This window comes from Saccostrea cucullata, unplaced genomic scaffold (genome assembly GCF_032062105.1).
Source record: "Saccostrea cucullata isolate Sc308-1 unplaced genomic scaffold, CSIRO_AGI_Scuc_v1 ctg6250, whole genome shotgun sequence".
Lineage (NCBI taxonomy): Eukaryota > Metazoa > Mollusca > Bivalvia > Ostreida > Ostreidae > Saccostrea > Saccostrea cuccullata.
Window position 1 is genome coordinate 23,169 of NW_026939975.1, and position 16,780 is coordinate 39,948.

General features: G+C 32.8%; 2 protein-coding genes across 2 annotated transcripts; both read right to left on the reverse strand.

Moving 5' to 3' along the window:
* Positions 1–1,064: 1,064 nt before the first annotated feature.
* Positions 1,065–1,724, reverse strand: LOC134254380 (uncharacterized). The gene has a single exon (XM_062736912.1). It carries the CDS (start codon positions 1,722–1,724, stop codon positions 1,065–1,067), a length of 660 nt encoding a protein of 219 aa, XP_062592896.1.
* An 8,208-nt stretch (positions 1,725–9,932) lies between these two features.
* Positions 9,933–14,457, reverse strand: LOC134254379 (tripartite motif-containing protein 2-like). The gene is made up of 2 exons (XM_062736911.1): positions 14,347–14,457; positions 9,933–11,792 (listed from the first exon to the last, which is right to left on the reverse strand). The coding sequence occupies exons 1-2, from the start codon at positions 14,408–14,410 to the stop codon at positions 10,075–10,077; spliced, it is 1,782 nt and encodes a 593-aa protein (XP_062592895.1). The 5' UTR covers positions 14,411–14,457; the 3' UTR covers positions 9,933–10,074.
* Between the last annotated feature and the right edge of the window lie 2,323 nt (positions 14,458–16,780).

Sequence of the window (16,780 nt, forward strand, 5' to 3'; positions counted from 1 at the left end):
TATGTAGATAACAGGTTTATTTTCTAGAACCACTATTTATTATTTATTTTTGGGTGTTGTTTATTTTCTGGGTCAGTTATTTATAGAGCCTAGAATTAGCATTGATATTTTCAGTTCAACTCTAGAGTGTTGATAGTAGTCATATTGGGTGATGTAGCTCATTCCCTTTACATTTTTGACATCTCATTGATTTTTATAGGATTTTTTCACCTTTCTGATAAGTATGACAGCTCAGTAGGGACATAGATTATTTTTTCATAGTTTTGCCACATTCCTCCCTTTTTTTTATTTCATTTTTCAATTACTTATTTATTTATTGAGAGTATTCATTGAGATTACTGAGATTCACTTATCAGGCCATACGTAAAAAATTGCTTGTTTGGAATTGCCGCCTAAAAGGTTTCAGACATGGGAGGGAGGGAGGAAATTTAATTTTTTTTTTAATTGAAAACTAATTGTACATAGATCTGACACTATATTTCAGTGTTTTGTATGGTGCATGTGATACATGTAATGGAAAAAAATGATAGAAATAAAAAAAAATCTTCCTACTTTTGTTAATAAAACTTTTTCAGGAGGGGGCATTTCAATGAGGCGGGAGGCAATTCCAAACAAACTATAATTTTATTTTGGCCTCAGATTAAATCAATTTTTGAGAAGGCTTTATTTATCCTGTGCCATTTTCAAAGACTTTTCTGTTTGTTAAATTTTGATCATTATTTATTATTTGTTATCGTTTACAACGGTTAATTCTCACTTCATTAAATTTATAAAACTTACAACTGTGTTTTCATTTAGCGTTGACCATAGTTCAGAAATCCCCTTACCTGGGTTGATCATTGATAACTGGAGATAGTTTACTCCTTTAAGCCAAGTTGGCTAGTAACTTTAGTAATTTATACATTGAAGAGTTCTACTTCCGGTTACATACGAATCAAAGCGTTCCTTAATGATCCGACCCAGAGAAGATGAGATTTGTGATCATAGCTCAGGCTGTACGGATATTCTATTCCATGCTTTTCTGTTAATAGTACTTAGCGAAAAACACTGACCATCCTTGTCAATCACCTGCACTTCTTGGTATAACCATCACACGCAAGTATATGTGAAAGAGCATCTGTACAAATTCCATGAGGTTCAAATTTCAATTTTCTTTGATTTCCTTTGTAGGAGAAGCGGTGTGTTCCAGTTGAGTCTGTCACAACCAAAACACCTGATCCAAAGATATTTTCAGCAACAATCACATCTCTATTTTGGTTTTCTGTGATACATCTTGTAGATTGATACAGTCCCTGATCTGGGCTGTGTACGAGTTCCTGTCCTTTACTGTTGTAGCGGCCTACCTTGGCTATCAATTTATCTTCCCTCCTCATCCCAATGAGAAAATCTCCATTTAAAGGAGAGCAGAAAATACAGTATGGAATCCAAGGTTCTGTTTTACTCATTAATATAGACTTGGTTTCATTGTCCGAGAGTTTGTTGATGTTATAATACCTATCTATGTATACAAGAGTGCCTTCGCCAGTCACAGTGTGTGCACAATCGTTATAATATTTATCGTCAAGATAATGTAAATTGTCACCCTCTGTATTTGTTAGTTTCAAATTGTTCCAACTGGTGACCCATGCAATGTCTGGTGTCACAAATGAGATATGATGACTGACATTATTTTTCAACAAATTAGTTTTCACGGTGAAAATTTTCTGTAACACTGGAGATGACATCTCTTTAAATAATTGTTCATTTTCCTGATTCTGTGACAGAAACTCTCCCAGAATATTGAAAACATTATCTTTGTTAGTTTCCTTGCTGAGGGAGTGAGTGTTTACCTTCAATTTACTCTTACTGTCGTTATTTTTGTAAATGCTGTTCTTTTTGGAAAATAAAAGAAATTGTATTGCTCTGTTAACTAACTGTTCAGACCCGTGTTCGTGTTTTTGCATGGATCTTATGTGTCTCCTTTGTTGTCTTGTTTAGAGTTAAAGTAATATTTCAGTTTTACCCCGATGTCCTCTAAAATATCTTCCAGTGCTATATCTATCATATCCTTCAGCCTTTTAGCTTTCATGAAAATAATTTTCTTGAATTTGGAGATTTCATTTTGACAAGATTTGATATCAGAATTGATCCCTACCTGGACACAATGATTATACAGCATAACTTCACTTCTTAAGTGAAAAAAAATCCTGATGTTGTTCCTGCTGTCTTTTATACACCACCTTTATGTCCTGTTCATTGTGTCCTAAGTGCTCTGCTCAGAAAGAACAAATTGGAAGCTTAAACATTAGGCACCACATTTCACAGAACATGTTTGGGTGTCTCTCACAAGTGTCTAGTAATATACTTTAAGCGATCAATCACTACATCGTGGTGTTTTTTGTCAAAGTCTATCACATGTTCCTCCTTACAGGGTCAGGGTACACACAGATAGTAGTATTCTGCAAGGCTCTTATACACTGAGAACATTCTGGTGGTTTTAACTGTGTAGGGAATGATTTATTCATAATGCTTAAACAGTAATGATAAGTATATCATCCTCCTTTGGTTGTTAAACGTTCTTCTTTGGTTTTTTCATATTGTTGAGCAACCTACATTGAAACAAGAGATCACCAATCATGGAATTGATATCAATCACTAAAAATACACTTTGCCTTTTCCTTTATTAATAAAAGTCTATCTATAATAAAGCTCAAAAATCTAGACAACAACATTTACATTTATACTTTTAAACTTTATATATATCAAATTACAGTTATTAAATTACTCAGCATAAATCATCCATTGATTCAAAATCATTTTTTTTTAAAGTTATGAACATCCCTACAGTGATTCCTTTAAATTATTTTTCAATTGCTCAGAGTCTGTTTCTTCTAAATCTTGCTCGACCTCTTTAATTTTGAATATGTGTTTCAGCTAATTTTCTCTAATTGAATTGAATTTCATATTTTCCCCCGTATGACATATATTTTTCTGCATTTGTACATACAGTATAGACTTCAAAAATAATACACGCATGCATAAAACCAATAATTAAAATGATTTTTGGTGATTAGATGATTTTCAACCCTATCTAGTAATCAATAACTTTTTAAATTCTAATTTGGGAATAAACGTTACTTCAAGGATAAGATCGTTGCTCATCTTGAAAATTGCATTCATGTTTCAACGAATAAATTTGTTTAATTGTTTTTAAAAGATAAAAAACGTTAACGCAAATCAGAGAAAAAACAAATAAAATTCGAAGTTTTTTTTCTAGTTATCAGTATTATAAATATTGAAATTACCAATGAAATGTATTAAGCAAGAGTATTTGATTACATCCAAAATTGGAAATGGTAAACATTTATATGAAATGAAATAACAATTCTTTTATAAATCATCATCAATGTAAAAAGGAGAGGAAGAAGACAATTCAACAGAACTTTAACATATTACAATAGGTCAAACGGGGTACAGATTAAAAGAAAAGAGGTCCAAGTGTCTACAGTCGATTGAGTATAAAACAATAATCCATAAAGGACCCCCTTCCTACCAAGGTTGTCAAGATTAAAAAAAAATTGAAATTATAACTACCCAAAGATGCTTCCATATAAACTTTACAAAGCATGACTTTGCTATTCTCGAGAATGAAATTGTTTTAAAATTTTCATATATATTTATGTGTTAAACTTTGATCGTCCATTGTGGCCCCACAAATTTGATTTTACACTACCTGAAGAGGAAGGATTAATGTCGCACCTACAGTCCTCATTTTGTTCTTATCCTCACATAAGTAGGTTTACCGCCTTGCTTATTTTCAAATTCATCAATTGTGAAAAGTAAATATTTATAAGACGTACATACGTTTATTTAAAAAAAAACCAGACACTGTCATTTTAGGTGTTTGCAGTACAGATTGGTAGTTTCAAAAGAGTGCGTTGTTAAAATTGGACAATGGCGTCTAAAATTCGGGTTAAGTACTCTTCCGTGCAGTAATCACATATTAAAATCAAGGTAGCAATAAATTAAATAAATTAAATAAAATCATAATTCTTACCCGTATTATTGATCGAATTCGAAGTCATATATCCAAAACACAAAATGCAAAAGTCTGGAGCGACGAATTAGTCAACAAAGATAATGCACTACACACTGCTACGTACAGCGAATGAAAATTATTCCCAATGTTTTTACATATCACAGAGCATCTGTACTACAGCAGTCTCACGTACACATGTCACATCGCATCACGTCCTGGGCACTTGTACGGGGGTCCATATCAAACTAGGATTTTATTTTTTAGAAAATGGAATTTTTATGCGCCCGGATCGATAGATCCGAGGCGTATATTGTTTTTGTCCCGTCTGTTTGTCTGTTTATCTGTTAGTCTGTCTGTCGTCAACTTTAACCTTCGCCATAACTTTTGAACTATGAGAGATAGAGACTTCATATTAGGTATGCATACTCCATTAGAAAAGTTCTTTCAAATGAGATCAAGGTCAATGACCTTATGACCTTGACTGTGACCTATATGCTAAAAATAGTTTTTGTGAACTTTTGCTATAACTATTGAACCATGAAAGATAAAGACTTCATAATTGGTATGCTGGCTCCACTAGTTTAGCTCTTTCAACTGACACCAAGATAATTGACCTTGTGACTTTGACTGTGACCTATGTGCTAAAAATAGTTTTTGGAACTTTGTTGCCACCGGGCGCATAGTAGTGTTTCACAAACACGTCTTGTTTTCAATAATATTATTTACATGTATCAATAATCTTAATATAATGACTTGATTTTTAAAAGGGGATGAAGCTTCCCATAAAATCTGACAAGGTAAAATAAACCTCATTAACTGTCTAGGTGCCCCCTCCCGTTCTACGAGTCTGGAAGAGTAGCAATGACAGTTAATACTTGCATACAGTCAGATAAATACAAGTAATAAACACGTAGTTCAGGTGGTAAAAACTAAAAATAGTATAGGCCCCTATATCTTCCCTTCTCTATAAGAAACAAGCATGATCTTGATCATCTTTGAATAATGTTTTTAACATTTACACAAATCTTAATAGATTTTTCAGAGCTGTAAATAGTAAGTAATGAAAATTTATTGCAAAAATCACCCTATGATAATTACCTGAATTTATTGGCATTTGTATTTCCAACCAAATTCACATGACCCACATAAGTTTAACTGCAAGTAATCTTATAGTTATAGGTTTGTGTATGTTGGGGAAAGTGCTTAATCTATATAGCTCAGCAGCTGTTTTAATATTTCTGATCATATAGTGTCCTTCTGTCTGTTCATCCTTCTATCATCTTAATTTGCTTTGAATTATTTTCCAGTAATACGTAATGTACCTTTCCCTCCCTCACCTAAAATTGTCAAATATATTTAAAACCTTACCATAGGACTGTTACATGCAAGTTTTTTCAGTAAATATCAAGAATATTTGTTTAAATCAAGGTGCACACGGAGTAGCGATGTCACAGAAAGATAACAACGTTTTATTACCTCTTCTTTAATTAGACCAGAAGAGCTTATGTGAGAATTAGGTGTTCGATGTCTTTCCGTCTGTCTGAAAACATTTTTTTTTCCAAAACGTTACCTCTCCTACATTTCTTGTCTGATTTCAATATAACTTGGCAGACAAGTAAAGTTAAGTCATTTCAGTATGACGTGCAACCTCCGCAAAGAAAATGAACGGAAACTGCAAATAATTGGATATTTTCTTCGACTAAACGAGGCGGACCAAATATGCGACACCGTTCATCTGTAAACTTTTCACATTTTCGACGTCTTCTACAGAACCACTGAGCCAATTTCAACCAATCTTGTTACAAAGCACCCTTGGGTGAAGGGGATTCAGGTTTATTCAAATAAAGGGTCAAACCCCCTTTCAAGAGGGGATAATTAAGAAATAGTGAATAATCAGTGGAAACTTATAAGATTGATAAACGCATTTTGCGTGCAGTAAAGCCATGCAATAAAGGAATGGTATACTTAAAGACAAGCACGAGTAGGCCTTGTTCCCAGACACGAAAGAGGATTATTAGGTCTTACATTCAAGGGACTGGGCTTTTTTCACTCGAGGAAAATAGCGACATTTGGTTGAAATATTGGAACTGTAACAGAGTAATATTAAATTGAATATTATAATTTATGAATTATTGTTTCTACCTAAATTCTTATCTGAGAATAAAGTTCTTGTTAAGGTTAATTGTTAATGCTTTCTTATCTTTTATAAGAAAGAAATTGAAAAAATACTTATATTTCACATTTAATTTTTATACAATTATTACAGAATATGGGATGAACGTCAACTTTTGTACAACTACATTGCAATGCGTTTTCCATTGTATCAATAACTGTCGGTTTAATTTCATAAACCCATGACTGCATCATGTTGTCAACCAAAAAACGCAACAACTTCCGGGTTTCTTAGTAACTATGTGGGTAAGAAACTGTATGTGACCTTAATGTCTTTGCTTGATCTTCAATGTTACATCTTCCATGTTTTATTTCTTTAAGGTGAGTCAAAATGGAAATCATTCAAAGCAACATCGGCATTCATGAATAGTGACATCCTATGGTCATTGGTTTTCACTGAATAATTTTTAATGTGCATTTGTATGAACTGCATGGAAGGGCAGCTACTGTATTTATGGATCGTTGCAAGCAAACACGGATATGAGTTCTTACTTTAAAATCTTATAAAATGAATTTAACAGCATGGTTTTTCTAGAGCTTGCTGTAAATTGCTTGAAATTTAACTTAAAGTAGATAAATCTTGTTATTTGCACATGTTTTATACGGCTTGCTTCATTTGTGATATAAAACATGAATTGGCATGCCTTAATTACTCAGATAAATACTGAAATGAAAAAAAGAAACGCAGAGTAAACTTTTGGACTAAATTTGAACTATCATATCGAATGTATTTTTTGGTATCAAACATTTAATTTCATCTTTATTCAACAAGTTTCTGAATTCTTTCATGGTATTGACTGTTGGATTGAATAATTGTATATTGTTTAACGTCCCTCTTGAGAATTTTTCACTCATATGTATGCCATCGTATGCCGGTGAAGGATGCCGGTGAAGGGCTTCAAATTTAGACCTATACTCGGCACTCAGGGCCATTGAGCAGTGAGGGTTCTTTATCGTGCCAGCGCCTACCGTGACACGGGACCTACGTTTTTAAGGTCATATCCGAAAGACCCGTGACTTTCACTTCTGATGCCGAGCGCTTGGCGAAGGAACAGTCACTACCTATTTTTTTGACTGTCGGAAGTATGAAAGTAAAAATTCTCTTCATCTCCTTTACGCGTCTGTAAAAACCTTGATTTTCCTGTGCAAGGAGTTCATCAGTGCATTTTATCTTTCTCATATGGATAGTATCCAACTTTTCCGAAAGGGTAGCCGTAAGTCGATATGGAATAATTGGAGCATTCTAAAGCATTCTATAGCATTCAAACCCTATCGTCCAGTTTATCCCACAAATTTTTCATCGAGGAAAAAAAGATAAAATTTACAGAATCCAGCCGATTTGGAAACTATGAATGTCTGAAAGAAGAAAGATTTGACAAATACAGTCTACATTTCTCCGGGGTGATAAAAGATAAAATCAGAAATCCGACGTATGCGTGTGCAAGTGACTGTAATACCGACCCAAAGTTGCCGAACTCACGGACCAAAAAAGAGCAATGACTTTCTTTCAGTTTTAGAGTGAATGGTACAATTATGATCCCTTACTGTTTTAATATCGGTTTCAATGGTAATGCATTTACAGAAGCTAAGTGGCATGATGAAAGCCCTATCTTAATGTGACGTTGTTACACGCCAACGTCACTGTCGCGGTAGGTTGGAAACCTTTCAATTTACTCTCTGACAACTGAAAACGTTAAAACAAACTGCACTGCAACATGTTGTTGGCTTTTAAATCACTGATGCTATTTAATACCCAATGAAACCCGTCAGCCATGACACGCTTTCAAGAAATTCAAACTGACTTCAAATATGCAAAAACGATATTTAAACCCCCAGTACATCAATTGGTACTACAAAATGTGTTTACAAAACTGTCATCATCAATATGTGCACGTTTTTTGGCCTTTAAACACTTCTCCCAAGTGACGTCATAAATGTCATGGTTGAGTAGTTTTGAACACCGATTTAAGTGCACAGTAACCACTTTACACCCCTTACCAGTTTTCATAATTGTCGGCCACACAGTCAAAATTATTTGGCATATTATTTTCTCATGTATGGCGTGTAAAACGTTGCTAAATTCGATAATCTTGTGATGTATATTCAAAATCTTGTGATGTATATTCAAAATCTTGTGATGTACCGTATATACTCGCCTTTAAGTCGGAACGCCTCTTAATCGGTTGTATTTTTAAGGTTATGTTAGACAGATTGACCTTCTAAAATACCAATCTTTGTATCTCGCCCATAAGTCGGACAGAGAGTTTTGGACCAAGTTTAAACTCCCAAAAAAGCCGACTTATAGGCGAGTATATACGGTATGTTCTAAATCGTATGATGTATATACAAAATCTTGTGATGTGTGTTCAAAATCTTGTTATGCATATTCAAAAATTTGTGATGTATATTTTATTGTCGCATATCTGCGGTGATTTTCTTTGATCTTTCTGTGGTGATATATCCCATATCACATATGCGCTAATACTTTCCACGCCCCTTCATAAATCACTGCAGGAGGCAGAAATCAGGTCATGAGAAAAAAAAATGATCTTATTTCACAAGTTCATAACCACAGAAAAATGAACATGTATAGCTATTTCTTAGCCCTAACTAAATTAAAATACATGTATTTAACTTGGTTGAAAGTTCCCAGTCGTTCAAAAGATTAATCCATTTTGAAAATTTGAAAGTTACGGTAAAATTTCCAAACTTTTTATCATTAAACTCCTTGCTATTTGTTTCTGTGATTTAATATATGTCGAGTGCCTGGGTCAAAAATAAATTATCAAAATCTTAAAACTCAGTTAAAAACTTAAAGTCAAATTCACTAAGAACATCCGACATGTTGGAGAGCTAGCTTGAAATGAATCTTTTTTTATTATTGAATTTTGACACTCTCAGTGAAATTTACGTCATCAGACATGCCACAAGTTGCTTACATCATAGATACCTTGTACTATTGGTTATATCGTTTTCGTGGGGCGTGGAAATCTCGGGCGCTCCGCGCCCTCGATTTCCACGCCCCATGAAAACGATATAATCAATACTACTCGGTTTCTGTGATGTAACCTATACTAATCTTGTGATGTATGTTCAATATCTTGTGATGTATATTCGAAATCTTGTGATGTATGTTTAATATCTTGTGATTTATGTTTTAAATTTCTTGTGATGTATGTTCTACAATCTTGTGATGTATACGTATGTACAATATCTTGTGATGTATATTCAAAATCTTGTGATGTATGTTCTACAACCTAGTGATGCGTGCAATAATATTGCATTATGGGTAATATGACGCAATAGTATTCTAAGAAAGTAATGACAATTTTCATTGGTAAGAAATAATGAAAGTAGCTGGAACGGCGGTCCTACTAAACAGAGTAAACTTGTACTATGTACGATAGAGTACTTTAGAGTACGCTAGTAAATTAATTATAATTCAATGCACTTAAGCTGCTTTTTTATGTGTTTCAACTTAAGTTTAACATAATAAATATACACATATATATATATATATATATATATATATATATATATATATATATATATATATATATATATATATATATATATATATATATATATATATATATATATACTTTAAGATTTATTTCAATTTTTGATTCCAGGTTACGGTTTATCGCTAACATTGGAAAAGTAGCATCTGAGTATTCCTTTTAGTCACTTTATTTGCTAAACATCAGCAAACACAATGTACACATAAGATATGATTAAGTTAAATTAGCATATTATTACATGCATAATATTCATGTAGCAAATAGATTTTTAAAAAATTTTAATTGCTTAAATTAAGTGTATACAGTGCAGCTGTGTGGCATGTCTGACTTATTGATGTATTTTTCTGTGATTTCTTTATGGTCTCACGTCAGATATTTGATTTTCTTCACTTGTTTATTTTCCCATTGAGCAACAAATAGATTGTCATTTGTATCTGTACACAGTCCCCAGGGTTCAGTCAGTCCACAGTCTATGTAACGGAGAAACTGTCCATCCTGGTCTATGATGTGGACACAGTCATTGTTCATATCAGCTATAAGGATGCGACTCTGACTGTCTGTGGTGATTCCTCGTGGATAGAATGGTTTGTTCTCTAGAGCAGAAATATGTCCAGTGTACCTGAATCTCGGTTTCCCGGCCTGATTGACCACAACTACTGCTCCAGTTCCATCGTCAGCTACACATATATTCAGGTTTTTGTTCTCTGTAACATTTCTTAGGTAACGATAACTAGGTGAATAGAGTGGTTTACCCTCATCATCAAACTGAATGGTTTGTTTTTCTATGGAGCCAGAGTAACGAACAACTTTCGTTTGTTTGTCATCCTTACTGTCCATGATAACCAGGAGGTCACCCGAGGAGGTACTACAGACACCTTTAGGTCTCCATTCCTGTAGTCTGATCACCTCCTCTATCTTCTCATTTTTCACAATATTCACAGTTCTGTCGTTGGTATCAGTATAAACTAAATCTCCTCCTTTTGTCACTGCTATGTTAGATTTTGCGTTCCCTGACTTGGTTGTGATTGACTGGAGTAGTGATCCCTGATTGATGCTGAAGAGTTTCATGGTTCTGTCTTCTCCACTTGTCCAGATATCTTCATCATTCAGACATGCCACATTGTAAAGATATCCATACCCAGTCTCTATGGTAGTGGCAATCTCTGGTTCATCAAGTAGCTGTTTGATTGGAGGAGAGGATCCCGTTTCTGGTGATTTCTGTCTTGTCGTCATTCTGTAGCCATGTTTATATAATGTTGAAGAACTTGATGATAAGGATCCAAATAGTTTACCAAGTTCTTCTCCTTGGATTCTTCCAAAAGCAAATTTTGGTAAATTGGGCACAATTTTTCCTGGAAGATCTTTGTGTCTGTTCATAACAGATGTAAAACTGAATAGTTTGGAAATGTCATTAGAATCCACGGCAACATCAATTGAATCGATTTCATTCTTGATTTCAGAAACGCTTTTGTTAATTTCATCCAGATGTTTTTGTAGAGTTTGTAACTGCATGTTTTTCATCTCATCAACCTCAGCTTTTAGTTTCTCGACAAGTTTGTCAACTTCTCTGTGCAAGTCATCTCCGTGTTTCTTTATGGCTGTTGCGAGATCTCCATAATCCTTTTCCAAATAACGCATTCTTTTTTGTACATCAGAGGCAATGTCCTGGTAGGTTGGATAAATTGTATCATTTAATTCATTTCTCTCTTTTATAATCATGTCCTTCTTTTCATCCAAAGCTTGCAAGAATTTAGATAATTCATGACTTAAATGTTGATTAGATTCGAGGCAGTTGATACAAACAGGAATGTTACATTGTTTGCAGTACATTTTACATTTCTCTTTATTATGAGATCTGCAATTAGGATAGATCGTGGTAAATTTTCTGTCCTTGAAATCAACAATTTTATGAGGTTTTGAAGGATCGGTTGACGCATGTTCTCCCACACAGGCCTTACACAGATTGACAAGACATGTATCACAGTGCATCTGTACCACAGCGGTCTCACACAGGTCACATCGTATTACATCCTGGGCACTTGTACGGGAGTTCATGATTAAACTGGGACTAGTACGGATTACTAAAATAGAAAAATAAAATTGTAATTTTATATTGCATGTATCAATATTTGTATAGTGAAATGATTAAATGACTGAGACGTTTTTGTCATATAGGAACTAAATAGTCCACATACATTAAAATTTTGCCAAAGGTCAACATGTTACAATTAATAGCTCCAAAATTATGTGGTTTATAAAGTTAAAACTTTTACAGTTCATAAAATATTTTATTGATTAACAGATAGGAAGTATCACCTGAGAACAAATCCTAAAAGTGCATGGACACTGATTTGAAGTAAATATTTTCTGTTTAATATTACGACTTAAATATTTTAAGAGCATTTCACACAGAATTATATTAAAATTTTTTATTAAATCTAAAAGTTAATAAATCTTCACATTTTAAATGGGTTGATTGACACATGCACTTTCACAATTTTTTTTTTATTTTATTCTTAATACTTAGGAAAAGTGGCAATCTTGTTGTGTATAAATAAAAAGTATTAAAACTATAATCCAGAAAATCAGAGTACAAATTTTCGAAAGCAAAAGATACAAACAGTATATTGTCAGTCCGTGCAGTTGTGGTAAGCAGACTTTAACAGTTGAACGCACCCGATGAATCGTAAACATCAACAATAACAGAGCTTGTGCCCTGATTACAAAAACTGTGTACGTTTCACGGGTGTGATCAATTTGCTAAACTCTGTACACAACACTTAGCGCGGAATGACGATACTTGTGAAGGGGTTTTGCTTTCTAACATCTCTACTCTGAATATAATTATTTTTTCTGGATTAAAGTTTAATATTTTTCATTAATACTTATCAAGATTGTCACTTCTCCTAAGTATTAAGAATAAAAGTAAAATTTGTGAGAGTGCAAGGATGTGTCAAACTGTCAATCAAACCCATTCAAAAATATTAAGTTTAATAACTTTAAGATGAAATAAAAATTTTAATATTTTTTTATGTGAAATGCTATTAAAATAAACAAGTCGTGATCTTATACAGAAAATCTGTGTCCATGCACCTTTAAAAAATTATCGAGAAAAATGTATAAAAATACACCTTATTAATTCAAAACTTTTAGTGAAAGTCATCATTGCAGAAACAATAATTATATGTTTATCAATGAAGGGTAAGTTGGACTTCGATAGCCTCTTGAAAGTTGTTTTCCCTGTTTATTTTGTCGAAATGTTAAGATCTGAAACCGAAAGTACATGTTGCAAATGGCGGATTTTATAGGGTCTTGTCTTTATACATGCCATAAAATGCGATTTTTTCGAAAAATAAACATCTGAAATTTTCAGTGAATGTTTACTTATCATATTTAAGTTAATTATAATGTTTTGGATAAAATATACATAAAAATATAGATTTTATAGTGCTTGGATGTGCACTAACCCTTGCACGGTCAAAAAACGAAGGTTTGATAAACATGCATATAATAAAAGATTTAAATATATGCAGTTAGAAATGGTTTTCAATTCCTTAATTTATTTCATTGGCTTCATAAAAATTTCAATGCACAAAATGACATGAGCATTTGAATTTGTTAAACAAAACACACGAAAAATATATTTTTCAATGGTTAATAATACCGTATAAAACTTTAAATGAATACAAACAAAAAAAACCCAAAATTTCCAAATTTTTAATATATTTGTTTTTTCAAGTGATATTTTTTATCGAGGTAGTACAAGACTTACAGACAAACTACAATTGATATATCTATAATATAAAGATTGTCTGTAAAAGTTTTAACTTTATAAATCTTCATAAAGTTTTCAATTATAAGCTTGTTTATAAAACCTTACTTCAAATGAATTTTCGTAATTTAACAAACTTTATTTTTAGTAAAATGATGAAACTTAGAAATAAAACTTTGACGTTATCGTCCCCGTATGGCGATACAATACATAATATTAAATCTCATAATTCGTTTAGTTATGCATATATTTTGAAATTTGCTATATTTTAAAAAATTGCTAAGAAGTATGAAAATTTCAGAAAGTGATGATTAATATTCATGCAAGACAACTTGTCCACGATTTTATGGGACAACCCTCGTACATGTCATGCTTTCAATAACACACATTCAGACACCATTCACGTTCAACTTACCCTTCATTGATAAACATGCATATAATATTCCTGCAGTGATTGTTTTCACTTAAGATACAGGTGCATTTTTATAAAACATGCACATTTGTTGATATATTTTTTCACAAAATTCTTTTATTAAATATTTGTTTTCAAGTGATATATTCTATCTGTCAATGAATGATATATTTATGAACTTTTATTTAAAAATAGTAAAAGTTTTAACTTTATACCTCATATAGCTTTGAATTAAGCTTTTTGTAAAATCTTATAAAAGGCAGTTTACAAATTTCAGCTGGTAGAAATAAAAGTAGTTATATGTCTCCCCTTTCCTGTCATTTATAGTTGTAATTTTGGTCATATTTAAAAAATTGCAAGTGATAAAACATTATTGAAAGAATTACCTAATAACTATTACCTGATTTTATTGGCGTCTGACACGTCAGCATAACACACATGACCCACCTACCTGTGTAATCTACCTGTATGTTATTTATAGTCTCGGTCAATATGCGTTGGTAACAACAATGCATTATCTATAGCTCACGTGCACTCATTACATACTGTCTTTTAGTCCCCCCTCTTTCGTTGAAAAAGGGTAATATAAATTTACTCTGTCCGTCCGTCTGTATATATATTCTACACGATATCTCGAGAAATCTTAGCTTTTAGGTCAATTAGACACCCAATTAAAATGTTAAACGTAATATTAGACAGTAATATAATAACTTATTTCATTTTTTTTTGTCCTTACAGTTTTCCAAATACAGATAATTTACACTTACCTGCCCTTGATTGAACATTATGTATATATGAGAGGCGGAACTATAACATATCGTAAGAATAAATCTAAAATTAGACTGAATAACTAACAATGGCATGTATTAAAATTACGATATCTTTATTTTCTGTCTATCTATTTATTCAGTATGACACAAGTACATTATTTACAAAAGTTTAAAACGTATGAGCCCATTCATGTAAGTAAAGAATATTTTAAATCGATTGCTGACTATTTAAAGTTTTAGAGCACATCAGTGCCCTAGTTCGCTAAAACATGCTACATGTATCTATAAATCACATGACGGAATTTAGTGTTCACAAAATTACCAGAAGAAAAATATCACGGGTGAATAATAATATCCAAGGTGTCACAGCCCTTATATACACCCTACTAATGTGTTCGGGACCTTTTATTTTTCGGTTTTCCGCAAATCATAAAACCCAAGGAGTTCAGAGTAGCTCTGGCGAGAGTTAGCGAGACTACAGCGAGATAGGGTAAATTATTCACAGAAATGTGGATAGGAAGTGACTAGCACGTTGAGACACGATAAACAGAAAAGTTATGTTGTGTTTCAGTTTTCATCACGCTTTAATACACGTCGCATCTGTATATTAAATGTACTTTAATTTTTCTTATTTCAAACTTTAATGAGTATATTTACAACATAGCGATATCTCAAGAAATTAAAATTTTGTAATGAAATTTTATACAATAACTCCCAATGGCCCCGCCTACCCCTTCTTAAAGTTAAAATGGAAAAAAATAGGTGATGAATACACTGAACCAAGCTTCTAAATGTTCACCGAACATTTTTTAAGTTTTTAAGAACAAATGCATACAATAAATAATTTCTTTAATTCATGGTTAATAATGCATATTTAAGTTCGATGTTGCGTAAATTTCATGCAAGTATCTCGTCAGAATTATAAGCAAAGTGTCAAGGAAATGATGTACCCTCAAAATGAAAATTCACACAAAAAACTCTCAATGGAGTAAGAACACCACTCGCTCTAATGACTTCAAAACAATCTTTACTGTCGGATACCATGTACCCCTAAATAGGAGATTGACCCATCTGCTGCCAAACCTACTGCATATATCTTTCCAAACCGTTGAAATTGTGTGGAAAGGTGGTGGTGGTGGGGGGGGGGGCTATGACATTCTTTATAAAAACCCCAAATGTGTTCAATGGGATTCAGATCCGGGAATTTGACAGTGTATCATCACACAGATGCCTTTTGGTCAATATCCTATTGTGTTTAGCACGTAAGTGCACCGCCTTAAGGATCAGCTTGAGCTGATATTAGACTGTCACGAGGACCAATTTCTTATCATTTTCATACGATTGAAATTCTCTGAGATTGTTTCAGGACAATTTAACACTCGTTTAACCTGGTATGAAGCGAAATTTTGGCCTCAGACGAAGATCAATGTCACTTCCGGTTTGGTTTAATTTTGTCCAAAACTTTCAAATTGTGATACATTGGCGATGAAAAATGACGCACAGCGTATAGAAAAATGTGTTTAAATGGGTTTTGAAACTGGGTGTTCATTTTTAAAAGTTATATCAAGGACAATTAAACACTGAAATAAAAGTGACTTGGTGCAAGAATGGTCCAGATATCGACATTCCAACAGCTCTCTCTTCTATCTCAATGATCATTCTGCCAATGTTTTGTGCTTTTTAGTGAAACCAGTTTTTAAAATTTGAAAATGATCACAAAAAGATGCTAATTACTAAAAACACGTGCCGGAAAGTACGGATTTATTGTTTTTAAGCTTCGTCACGGAACATTGGTTTTCATCGGTGATATTTTATTTTCTTTCTACAATTGTTGAGAAGAATCAGTTGTTGTAATAATTTGAAAATATACCATTCCATAAAGTAGTTTTTAAATAAATGCATTTATTAAAGTGAACACTTAGAAGTTTTGTTAAGTGTATACATGTGCCACTACGGTTTAGAATGTTTAGCTTTTTCAGAGATTAGGATTTTTTGATACTAATTTGTTATTACAATCCCTATAATTCTTTTTATTAAAAGGAATGAAGGCAAGATTTTATCATCATAACTTTAATATAGTAGAACATGCATGTCTGTTTTATTCAACGATAACAA